Genomic DNA, 12008 nt, shown 5'->3' with positions numbered 1-12008 from the left:
AAATGAAGAAAGATAAAAAGCGAATAAGAGAGAAAAGAAAAAAAAAAAAAAAAAAAAAAAAAAAAAAAAAAAAAAAAACAAGGAAGAAAGAAATGCTCCCAGGGATGTCCCTGTGAGTCTGTGCAGAGTAAGGGAATAGGTTCCAAGCCACATGGTACTGCCCAGCTAGTAAGGGCTCCCATGCCAAGAAAAGAAAAAGAAAACAAACAAATCAAAACAGAACAAATCAGAGCAAACAAACAAAAAAGCCCCAGGGGTCCCACCAGTGTGGCTGCATGGTCCGGAAAGCAGTTTCACAGTCGAACGGTGTTTCACAGCCTTTCAAGAAGAAGCAAAGATGGCATATGGAGCCAGGTATTTGAGAGAAAGGAGGGGGAGGTGGTGAGAGGTAAGGAAGAAATCTAAAGAAGCAGAAAAAAGCACAGCAGCAGCCAACAAAAGGCACTCAGGGAGCCGGCCAGTGTGGTCGGGTAGAATCCAAGCAACACCAGGGTGAAGCTGGTGCTTGCTGGCCAAGAGACTGTGGCTGCAGGAAGCAGAAGAGGCTAAGTGGGGGTGAAGCAGGGTGGGGGGTGGGAAAGCATATAACGCTGGTTACTGGTTGTTCTGTCTCCTGCTGGAAGCTCCATGAAGCTGCTTTCCCATACCCCCTGTTCCCTGATCTCCAATAGGAGTCCAAGATGGGGGATCCATTCTACAGTAGCTGATAGAGGACCTCTGCGTGTATCTCTCCTTGCTCTCTGTTCTCGGTCAGTTTCTCATTCCATTCAGCACTTGGCTTGGTTCTTTATCTCTTCATTTGATGCTTAGGGTTTCAGGATTGACATGTGACTGTTTGACTTGGTTTTTCGGATCTTTGCTGCGGAGGTACGGTGTGGTGCTTCTGACTATAGTGCCACGTTGCCCGAAAGTCCGAGAAGCCCGAATTCTGGACACCAGCTCTAAGGGAAGGCTTTCTCTCTCTGTCAGCTGTGGGGGAAGGTCCTTGTCATCAATCTTCCGTTGGGTTTAGGAATTTCTCAGTACAGGGACCCCGGGTCCAAAGGATGTGCTCTTCTCCTGGCTCTTCTTGCTTGGTGGTAATGAGGTCCCTTCTTCTTTCTGCTCTATTCTTTTATATCTCAAAAGAGATTAACTCAAAATACAGCCTAATCCTATAGATTGAGTCCTGGCTCATTAACATAACTGCCTCTAATCCTGCCTCATTAACATCATAGACGTTGGGATTTACAACATGTACGTTAATCACATCATGTCACAAAATGGTGGAAAACTACACAGTACTGGGAATCATGGCCTTACCAAGTTGACATACATTTTTGGAGGCCACAATTCAATCCATAACCAATAGTAACTCCAAGAGCTCAGGCTGCTAACCAAAAGGTCAGTAGTTTGAATCTACCAGCCATCCTTGGAAACCTGATGGGGCAATTCCACTCTGTCCTCTAAGGTCACTATGAGTCAGAATCAATTCAGCAGCAATGAGTTTGGTTTTTTGGTTTATTATCCCCTCTTATAGATGAGGCATCTTAAGTAGAGAAGTTAAGTAACTTGCCCAGCCATCACAGAGCTAGTCTGGCTTCAGAATCTTTTTTATTTTTAACATAATTACTGGGGTATATTGCACATACTAAAAAATTCACCCACGGAAGTATACAATTCAATGATACTTAGCAAAATTTTTAAAGTTGTATAACCGCCACCACAATCTAGTTTTAAAACATTTCTATCACCTGAAAAAGTTTCTTCACGTCCATTTGCAGTCAATCCCCTCTCTCCAAATTTGCTTTTTAACCACTAAATGCCTACTGCCTTAATTTTAAAATCACATAAAAATGTAAGGGAATAAAGAAAAGCTAAATAAAATTTATATGATCAAGGAATTTGAAAGACAAAGAATGAACAAGGAGAGGTGAAAGGCAGAAAATAATGAAAGTTCCTAGAAAGTACCCTGTTTTAAAGGAGACGGTAAAATTGACCTTTTATGTAAAAAGGAATACTGGTTGAGAGGTAAAGAAATGACAACAATGGAATATTAAACAAATATTTTGTTGAAAGGGTCTAGAAAAAATTAAAGAATTTCTTTTCTGTAAGAAACCTTTTCTTCTATTTATAAAAACTTCTATGTGAGAAATCTCAACCTTCTATAAATATACTGCATGGTTACAAACTAAAGAAAGAAGGCAGTGGATAAATGAAAAAAAACACACACACACACACAAAAAGGTTTTTGATAGGCTGACTGATCATTTTTTTTCAAATAAAAGTCAGGTCTTTCTTTTCAGACATGGCTAAGTCTGTTCTGCCTCACTAGAGCTTCTGCGTTTTGTTGGGTTTGTCTGGCTATCTCTACTATGACCAAAATGCTAAATGGTGAGTCTTGGAAGCTTGTGAGCAGCCATCTAAGATACATCTACTGGTCCCACCTATCTGGAGCAAGGAAGAATGAAGAAAACCAAACACACAAGGGAAAGATTAGTCCAAAGGACTAATGGAACACAACTACCACATCTTCCACCAGACTGAGTCCAGCACGACTAGATGATGCCCAGCTACCACTACTGACTACTCTGACAGAGATCACAATAGCTGGTCCTGGACAGAGGTGGAGGAAAATGTAGAACAAAATTCAAACACACAAAAAAGACCAAACTTATTGGTCTGACAGAGACTGGAGAAGCTCCAAGAGTATGGCCCCAGGACACCGTTTTAACTTAGTACTGAAGTCACTCCTGAGGTTCACCTTTCAGTCAAAGATTAGACAGGCCTATAAAACAAACAATAACATACATAGTTCAACCATGTATACAAGACTAAATGGGCATACCAGCCCAGGGGCAAGGACAAGAAGGCAGGAGGGGACAGGAAAGCTGGACAAATGGAAATGGGGAACCCAAGGTTGAGAAGGGAAGACTGCTGACATGTCACGGGGTTGGCAACCAATGTCACAAACCAGTATGTGTATTAATTATTTAATGAGATACTAATTTGCTCTGTAAACTTCCACCTAAAGCACAATTTAAAAAAATTAAATTTATTTAAAAAAAAAAGAGATAATTAAAATAAATTGCTATCAAGTCCAGAATGTCTTCAGTATTTTAAAAAAAAAAAAAAACCTAGATGGTTAAACCAACCTTATTTTCCACCACTACCCAACAGGTACCTGCAAGCAAGTCTCCTCACAACCCTGATACCACACTACATTCAGCATAGCCTCTGGCCTGTACTCGTATTATTTCCCTTACTCAATATTACTAATGATTATTCAAAGCATAGCTCTAATCTACCTATTCTCTGATACTTTTCACGTTACTTCAGCTGTTACTGTTATCTTCCTTCTCCATACTTCATCCACCTCTATGATCTATTATTAACTAAATTTAGGCATTTATTCTCAGCTGTTGTGTATTTTTTGACAATTGTTTTACAAACAATGGGTTTGATCTTTACAACTAGAATGCACTCCTAGAAGGCAGAGATCATGCTTTATGCATCTTTTGTGTGAGAGCACAGCACCTATCACATGGCCAAACCCGTAACAAGAACTCAAATATCTCACTGACAAATAGGTAAGAGAAGAGAGTGTGAACTTTGTTTTTAAGTATAAAACTATAAGGGGACAAACACCATCACCTTAATTTAAGCAGAATCTTTAAGCAGCATTTAGAACAAATTAATCTAGCGTACTTACTTTTTGAAGAGCTAGATGTTCTGAGGAAAGCATAGCTTCTAGAGGTAAGCAATTCCGAAGGTCTTCTGCTATGCTTTTCAACATAACATCATTATTATCTTGAATGAATTCATCAAAATCTCCTGAAAAAAAAAATAGGTTTTATAGTTGTAGTCATACCTAGATTAAGTTATTATAATGGATATATTTTCCATCAGATGCTATCAATTTATAACAATAACCTAACCAATGACAGATTCCAATTCTTACAAAAGTTCCATTTAAAATACGAGTTTTCACCCCTTTGGGAGCAAGGGAGAATGAAGAAAACAAGATACAATGGAAAGATTAGTCCAAAGGACTAATGGACCACAACTACCATGGCCTCCACCAGACTAAATCCAGTACAACTAGACGGTGCCTGGTTACCACCACTGACTGCTCTGACTGGGATCACAACAGAGGGTCCCGGACAGAGCTAGAGAAAAATGTAGAATAAAATTCTAACTCACAAAAAAGACCAGACTTACTGGCCTGACAGACACTGAAGAAACCCCAAGAATATGGCCCCCAGACACCCTTTTAGCTCAGTAATGAAGTCACTCCTAAGGTTCATTGTTCAGCCAAAGATTAGACAGCCCCATAAAACAAAATGAGACTAATGCGGCACAACAGTTCAGGGACAAGGACTAGAAGGCAGGAGGGGACAGGAAAGCTGGTAATAGGGAACCTAACGTTGAAAAGGGACAGTGTTGTCATGTGGTGGGGTTGTTAAACACTGTCATAAAACAATATGTGTACTAACCGTTTAATGAGAAACTATTTGTTCTATAAACCTTTATCTAAAGAACAATTAAAAAAAAAACAGAAAATAAATACTAAGTTTTTCCTTTCTCTAAATTGCTTAAAATATACAACTTGACTATTTCAGCCTGTCATATAAAAGCAAAGGTATGTATTTTAACCACTTTATTTTTACTCAAGAATAAAAACCAAACCCATTGCTGTCAAGCTGATTCCGATCCATGGCAACTCCATGTGTTACACGGTAGAACTACTCCATAGGGTTTTCTTGGCTATACTCTTTACGGAAGCAGATCACCAGACCCTTCTTCTGTGGCATCACTGGGTGGGTCCAAACTGCCAACCTTTAGGTTAGTAGTTTGCACCACCCAGGGGCCTTCACTCAAAAATAGCACTCCCCTTGGTTTTTAGGGTCCTAAACTCACTCATAAATAGTCAAACATTCCTTCTCTGACCATACAGATCTTAGAAATTTAGGAGGCATCACACAAGGGACTACTAAGAAGATAACCCTAATCCGAGTATCCACAACTCCAATAAAATGTTCCCAGACTTCAGATAATGAGCACTAACATCTGGCACCAACTATAAAATAAGCTTTACCATAATTGTGCTGTTCTGCTACACGAGAGCAGCAGATACAGTGGTAATTATAACAGCCTATTTTTGATATCTATGGCCTACTTTTGGATGGTCTGGCAAAAGGCTTTACGTGTATAGCCATAAAGACGGAGCAGGTATGATAAGACACTGGCAGTTAGTGAATCTAGGTGAGAGTGTAAAAATGGTGGTCATTGTTCTGCTGTTTCAATTTTTATGTGGGTTTAAAATTTTGTTTTAAATTGACTCTAAAAAGTATCATTTCTAAGCAGCTCATACACAATTTTAAATAGAATGTGACTTATCTGGAAGCAAAACATTCTTGAAGTCTGCTATTGTCTGCGATGCCAGTGTAGACTGGAAAGGGCTGTGAATGAAATGGTGGTATAGGGAACAAAGTATTTTATTTTACATTTCTCTTAAAAGGCTTTCTTTTACTGAATTCTTGTTAGGGTACAAGACCTCAAGGAGATTCTGTCCTTCTTACTGTTTTAAAGTAGCTCTAGAAGAAAAATAAGGAGATCCTGAAGAAAATGTCATCCATTTCCATATGCCTTGCCCCCCAATCTTTGATTGTTGCTAAGTAAGCTCACGGTTTCCTTCTCAGACATAATTACTTTGGAAAACAAAACCTTGCACATTAGCTCAGAATACTCTGTTCATATCACAAATAACAATTAACATTTGGAAAATGTTTTTTGTTTTACAAAGTTCTTTTATATAGAAATTAAATCATCTAACTATTAAAAATTCAATGTGAGGAAGGCAAAGCAAGATTACATTCCCTGATTTACAGGCGAGAAAACTTGAGCCTTCTAAGTTTAAATGAATTGCTAGAAGTTACAAAGCAGGCCAACAGTAGCATAAGGACATAAACCTAAGTTTTCTGCCTCTAAAAAATGTCCAACTCTTTTTTGCAATACCTCTGTATGTCCCTACACTACATACAATGGTTCTTTCTCTACCAAATTCCCTCTGAGCTATAGTAGTTAATACCAAGATGTATTATTTGGCTCTCTGAACTTATGTGGGAAAAACCTTTTAGCTCGTTTTTCTTTCCTCCCATCTCTAGTATAGTGTTCTAAGCTGTTGCTTCACATTATTTCTAGGAGGCAGAATATAAATTATAGAAAAACAAAAAATACTATTAAGATGCATTCCAAATTGTTTTAGGTGGAACCTAAATAGCATCTTTGATGCGTTGTTTTTTTTTTTTTTTTTAAAGATGGCTTTTTTCATTGTATTCTTCAAATCTAATTAAGGCTTCCCAAGGTGCTAATTAATATCTAACATCTGCTTTGCTTCTCTCCATAGATAGAACATTGTCTGGAAGCCTTCATGACTCAAATTTAATTCTAATAATACCACTTAAACCAGTGATCCTTGGCAAGGTCTCTCAATTTGTAAACAGTATAACTAAAGAAGCTGATAAAAATCTCATTATGTTAAACTAAAATATTTCACAACTTCTTTGAATTTAATACTGTAACATAAACAACTATGTTAATGAAACAGTCTTCATGTGGGCCTCCTTTATAAAATCAAAGTCTTAAGAGTGGAAAGGAAACTTAGTAGACTATGGCGTTTTACCAGATAGTAGAATTCATCTATGACTCTCTGACACATAATACACAGTTGCTCAGTCTTTCCTTGAACATATTCTTTCTCACACTGAACCAGAATCTGCCTCTCTAAACATCAACTAATTTTTGCAAATGCAGCCTGAGGGGAAGCTATACAACATCTACTGAATGAGCTCTTAAGGCATGCTAGATATTGCACAGTGCTCTTCAAACGTCACTATTTAATCCTATGAATCCCATAGGTGGTACTAATATCATCTCTATTTTACCAAAAAAAAAAACACAAAAAGCAAACCTGAGGTCAGAGAGGTTAAGTTACTTGCCTGAGGTCATATTAGCCAGAAAGTGGTAGAGTTTGGATTTGAATGCAGGTCTAACTCTGGACTTATAATTACTATATCATACAGCCTCCCTAAAGCTACAGAGAAGAAGGCTAGTAACAGTTTACCTACCTCTACCTTAGTCTTCTCTCTCCCTATCTCTGACAACAGTTCTTCACATGATGTGGTAGCCATATCCTTTGCCACCCTTGTCATTGTCTTCTGGACTTTCTCAACAGCCCCCTTAAATGTGGCCCTGGAACTGAACACAGTTTGGCAATCTAGTTTTCTAATCCATGATAACCTTAGCTTATTCTCTTCTGCTATTTCTTCGTAGAGTTTTAGGGTTCCGATCACTACTGCTACTGGGTTACTGATACAGTTGGGAAGAGGTAATGGTGGCGGTGGAGGCCCAAATGTCTTAAACAATGATATGTGAAGATCTAGGGAGCTGCAGAAATGAAGGATGGGAATGGCTGCAAATTCTGTTTGAGAGTCAATCCCCCAACTAATGTAAGCATCACCAGTCAAGAGAGATGAGAGATACTATGAAATTATATATTATTTAGTCATTAAAACTCTGATTCAACCACATTCAAGAGTAAAAGAGTATTTCTTCAGTTACAGCAGGGTTTCTTCACCAGGGCTCTGGTTAAGAGGATCCACACATAGGCTTTATGTGGTCCACAAAAGGCCCAAAGTTGTATGCTTGTGTGTACATATAAATATGCATGTTTTTCTAGGAAGTTCTTAAGAAATCTTTAATAATAGCTTAATATTTACTGAGCACTATATGCAAGGCACTATGCTACATGCTCTACATGCATTCACTTTTGGTCTTCACAACATCTCTATGAGGTATACTATTATTTTCCCCATTTTTGTCTCCAGAGTCCATACTATCAAACACTACTTAAGACTGATGAGATGAAGGTTAGGAATCACTCATCTAAAACCATTCCTCTTATTTGGGCTCTAGTTACAAGTTTTGACTCTTGGTTGAAACCATCCTCACTTATTCAGCTGACCTTACTCCTGTCCTTTGGAATTCTATCTCTGGAATAAACTCCAAATAACAGTTTAAAGAGTGGCCTGAGTTAGAGTCGTTGGTCCACCACTTTTTACCTAGGCAAGCTGCTTAACTTTCTGAGCCTCAGCTGCCTCATCTGTAAAGCAGGAATAATAATAATATCTACCTCAAAGGATTGTTTTGAGGATTAAATGAGTTAATACATGTTCTATGTTTAGAACACTGCCTTAGAGCAGTAATCAGCCATAGAAAGCATTCAATAAATGTTAATTACCTCCTGAGGATCAGTGAGGTTAAGTTTGGTGAACTCATTTTCCAAACTGTAGTTTTAAAATGTTGTCAATTTCATGAATCAAAATGAAAATATGCCTGATTTAATCATTTTAGTAAGATACAAAACTAGAAACTTACATATATGTTCTTCCATAATGTTTTTATTCTATTCCAAGTGACTTCTTATCTAAATGGATGATTCATAATTGTTAATGAGCACTTTCAGACTTCAAGGGGAAATTTTTAGCTCAAGAAGGCTAAAAATTAGTTTTATCTGTAGTGGTTGGCAAGTAACTTCTGAAGAGAATGCAAGATTATTTTGCTCTAATAATGGCTATAAAAACAGATTAGAAAGGCATGACATGGATGTTACTGAAGTATATAAAACTGGAACTCACTTAACATCATATAATAAGCATTTACTCTTATGTTATTAAAATTCTTGAAAGACTATTTCTAAAAACTGTGTAATAATCCATTATATGTATAGTCTTTCTTTTACCATTCACTCCTACTGTTAGACAGTTAGATATAGGTATAATTGTGAAATACTGGGAGCACTGAATCCAGCATTTTGGTATATCTCATCTCTTTCCATTTCTGATTATTTCCTTAGTATATATTCTTAGAAGTGGAATTACTTAAACATTTTAAACGCTTTTGCTACATCTTGTTCAATTTCTTTCCTGAAAGGTTGTATCAATTTACTCTAACAGAAATGAATATGTCTCATCAAACCCTTACAACATTGAATATTATGGTTAAAAAAAAAAAACTTTGTTGTTTTAATTTGCATCTCTTTAATTACTAGTGAGGCTGAACGTCTTTTAACATGCATAATAACTATTTTAGAATGTGTGGTAACAGTATGTTGCTTGGAAAAAGATTAAAGGAAGGTGCTAATCAGCTGCCTAAGGACAGTAACATTTTTCCCAAATTACATACGTAGGTGGAAAGGGAGTAGCGAAAGAAGAGCTTCTCTAAAGGGCGAATTAATTCTTTAAAAATTTCCTACTTAATTAAGCATATGGGAAAAGAAAGGTTACCAAGCATACAACCTATGAAGCAAATTCCACTTTTTATATCTAGTCAGGTACCAAGTCCCACCATGTTCTTCTTTTAATCCCATTTCCTATCCAATTATAGCCACAGTCGTGGCTTCACCCTTAGAATACTATTACAAAATTATAACTAGCTCTTTGATGTCACTTTCTCCTCACTGTAAAATACTTGACGTACTTATCTTAAAATAGTCTTGCTTAAACCTCACTTTCATATCACTCCCTCTCCTTAAAATTTTTGGATAGCTTCTTGTTTTCCAATATATTAAGTCTCACTCCAGACTTTTTTTTTTTTTTTTATTGTACTTCAGGTGAAGGCTTACAGAACAAATAGTTTCTCATGAAACAGTAGTACACATATTGTTTTATGACATTGGTTAACTACCCCACAACATGTCAACCCTCTCCCTTCTCAACCTTTTTTTTTTGGTGAAAATATACATAGCCAAAGATACACCATTTCAAAAATTTCTACATGCACAGTTCAGTGACATCGACTACGCTCTTCCAATTGTGCTATTCTCACTTTAGATGAAGGCTTACAGAACAAAATAGTTTCTCATTTAACAGTATACATGTTGCCCTATGACAATGGTTAACAACCTCACAACACATCAATCTTATCCTTACTCAACCTTGGGTTCCCTATCACCAGCTTTCCTGTCCCCTTCTGCCTTATGGACCTTGTCCCTGGACTGCTGTGCCTCATTAGTCTCATTTGGTTTTATGGGGCTGTCCACTCCCCGGCTGAACGGTGAACCTCGGAAATGACTTCACCACTGAGCTAAAAGGGTGTCTGGGAGCCATACTCTCGGGGTTTCTCCAGTATCCTTTAGGCCAGTAAATCTGGTCTTTTTTTTGGGTCACTCCAGACATTTAAGGCTTTCCATGATATTACCAGAGTTTAACCATCCTATTTTCCATTTCCACTGCTCCCTAACATAATTTTTGCTCTAGTCAGGCAAATTTCCTTTGTTTTCCACAATCCTTCCTGTTCATACCATTCCTTTCAACTGCATGACCTTGCTTTCTGCAATAAGGCCCTGTCCAAGTTACATCATCTCCATGGAGTCTAACTCCATACCTCTAGTCCTCACTCACCTATATCCTCACCTCTAATGACTCATAATGCATAAGCAAGCATTGGGTTATATATTATCTATTATTCACTCATATCATATATTATTCTGAGGTCTCTATTCAAATTAAAAATTTATTGAGGGGGCTTCTGGTCCTAGATAAAATGGCAGCTTCCCTCACTCTTCCCCATTCTTCTCCTCTAAACACAACTAAATACCCTGGAAATAATTCAATAGGCAATTATAAAAGGATTCCGAAAGCAGGTAAGAAGAAGGTGATCTGGCTGGGGCCTCAGGTCTTCATGAAAGACACTGTGGTGAGTTCCTTGGGTTTTCTTTTTTTTCTCCCAGATATCCTGGACTGGGCACCAGAGACCTGGAACCACCAACAGGCACAGACAAAAATAAAAACAAAAAACTCCAAGAAAATCCTGTTGTCTCTGGCCAAATTGTTTCTGTATCATTTGATGAAAAGGATATCCTTTCTCTACTGCATTTCTTTCCATCTTTGTAAAAAATCCATATATGACCCGTACCTGACACCCTACACAAAAACTAACTCAAAATGGATCAAAGACCTAAATATAAAACTTAAAATGATAAAGATCATGGAAGAAAAAATAGGGACAATGCTAGAGGCCTTAATACATGGCATAAATACAATAAAAACTAACAAGACACAAACCAGAAGTGAAACTAGATAACTGGGAGCTCTTAAAAATTAAACACGCTCATCAAAAGACTTTACCAAAGGAGTAAAAAGAGACCCTACAGACTGGGAAAAAAATTTTGGCTATGACATATCCAACAAGGGTCTAATCTCTAAAATCTATAGAACACTTCAACATCTCAACAACAAAAAGACAAATTTCCAATTAAAATATGGGCAAAGGATATGAACAGACACTTCACCAAAGAAGACATTCAGATGGCTAACAGACACAAGAGGAAATGCTCACGATCATGAGCCATTAGAGACATGCAAATCAAAAATACAATGAGATACCATCTCACATCAACATTACTGGCACTAATCAAAAAAACAACACAGAAAATAAATGTTAGAGAGATTGTGGTGAGACTGGAACTCTTATGCACTGCTGGTGGGAATGTAAAATGGTACAACCACTATGGAAAACGATATGGCACCTCCTTAAAAAGCTAGAAATAGAAACATCATAGGATCCAGCAATCCCACTGCTAGCAATATATCCAAGAGAAAAAAGAGCCATCACATGAACAGACATATGAACATTCATGTTCATTGCAGCATTACTCATAATAGCAAAAAGATGAAAACAACCTAAGTGCCTATCAACAGTGAATGGATAAACAAATTATGGTATGTATACACAACAGAATATTATGCAATGATAAAGAACAATGATGAATCCACAAAACATCTCACAACATGGATGAATCTGGAGGGCATTATGCTGAATGAGATAAATCAATCACGAAAGGACAAATATTGTATGAGACCACTACTATAAAAACCCAACAAAAGGTTTACACACAGAAAAAAAAATCTTTGTTGGTTTACAAGGGCGGAGAGGGGTGGGGAGGGGAAATCACTAGCTAGATAGCA

General features: G+C 37.4%; 1 protein-coding gene across 1 annotated transcript in view; it reads right to left on the bottom strand.

Annotated features, from left to right (window-relative positions):
* LOC101357373 (uncharacterized) overlaps positions 1–12008 on the bottom strand; it is a 43921-nt gene that overhangs the window by 27032 nt on the left and 4881 nt on the right. The window contains exon 2 of the mRNA XM_004376519.2: positions 3692–3813. Coding sequence (XP_004376576.2) covers positions 3692–3813 — 122 coding nt within the window. The remainder of the gene's footprint in view (positions 1–3691; positions 3814–12008) is intronic.

This window comes from Trichechus manatus, unplaced genomic scaffold (assembly GCF_000243295.1).
Source record: "Trichechus manatus latirostris isolate Lorelei unplaced genomic scaffold, TriManLat1.0 scaffold00043, whole genome shotgun sequence".
Classification (NCBI taxonomy): domain Eukaryota; kingdom Metazoa; phylum Chordata; class Mammalia; order Sirenia; family Trichechidae; genus Trichechus; species Trichechus manatus.
The sequence above is the reverse complement of the archived record's forward strand: the minus strand, read 5'-3'. Positions and strand labels throughout refer to the sequence as shown.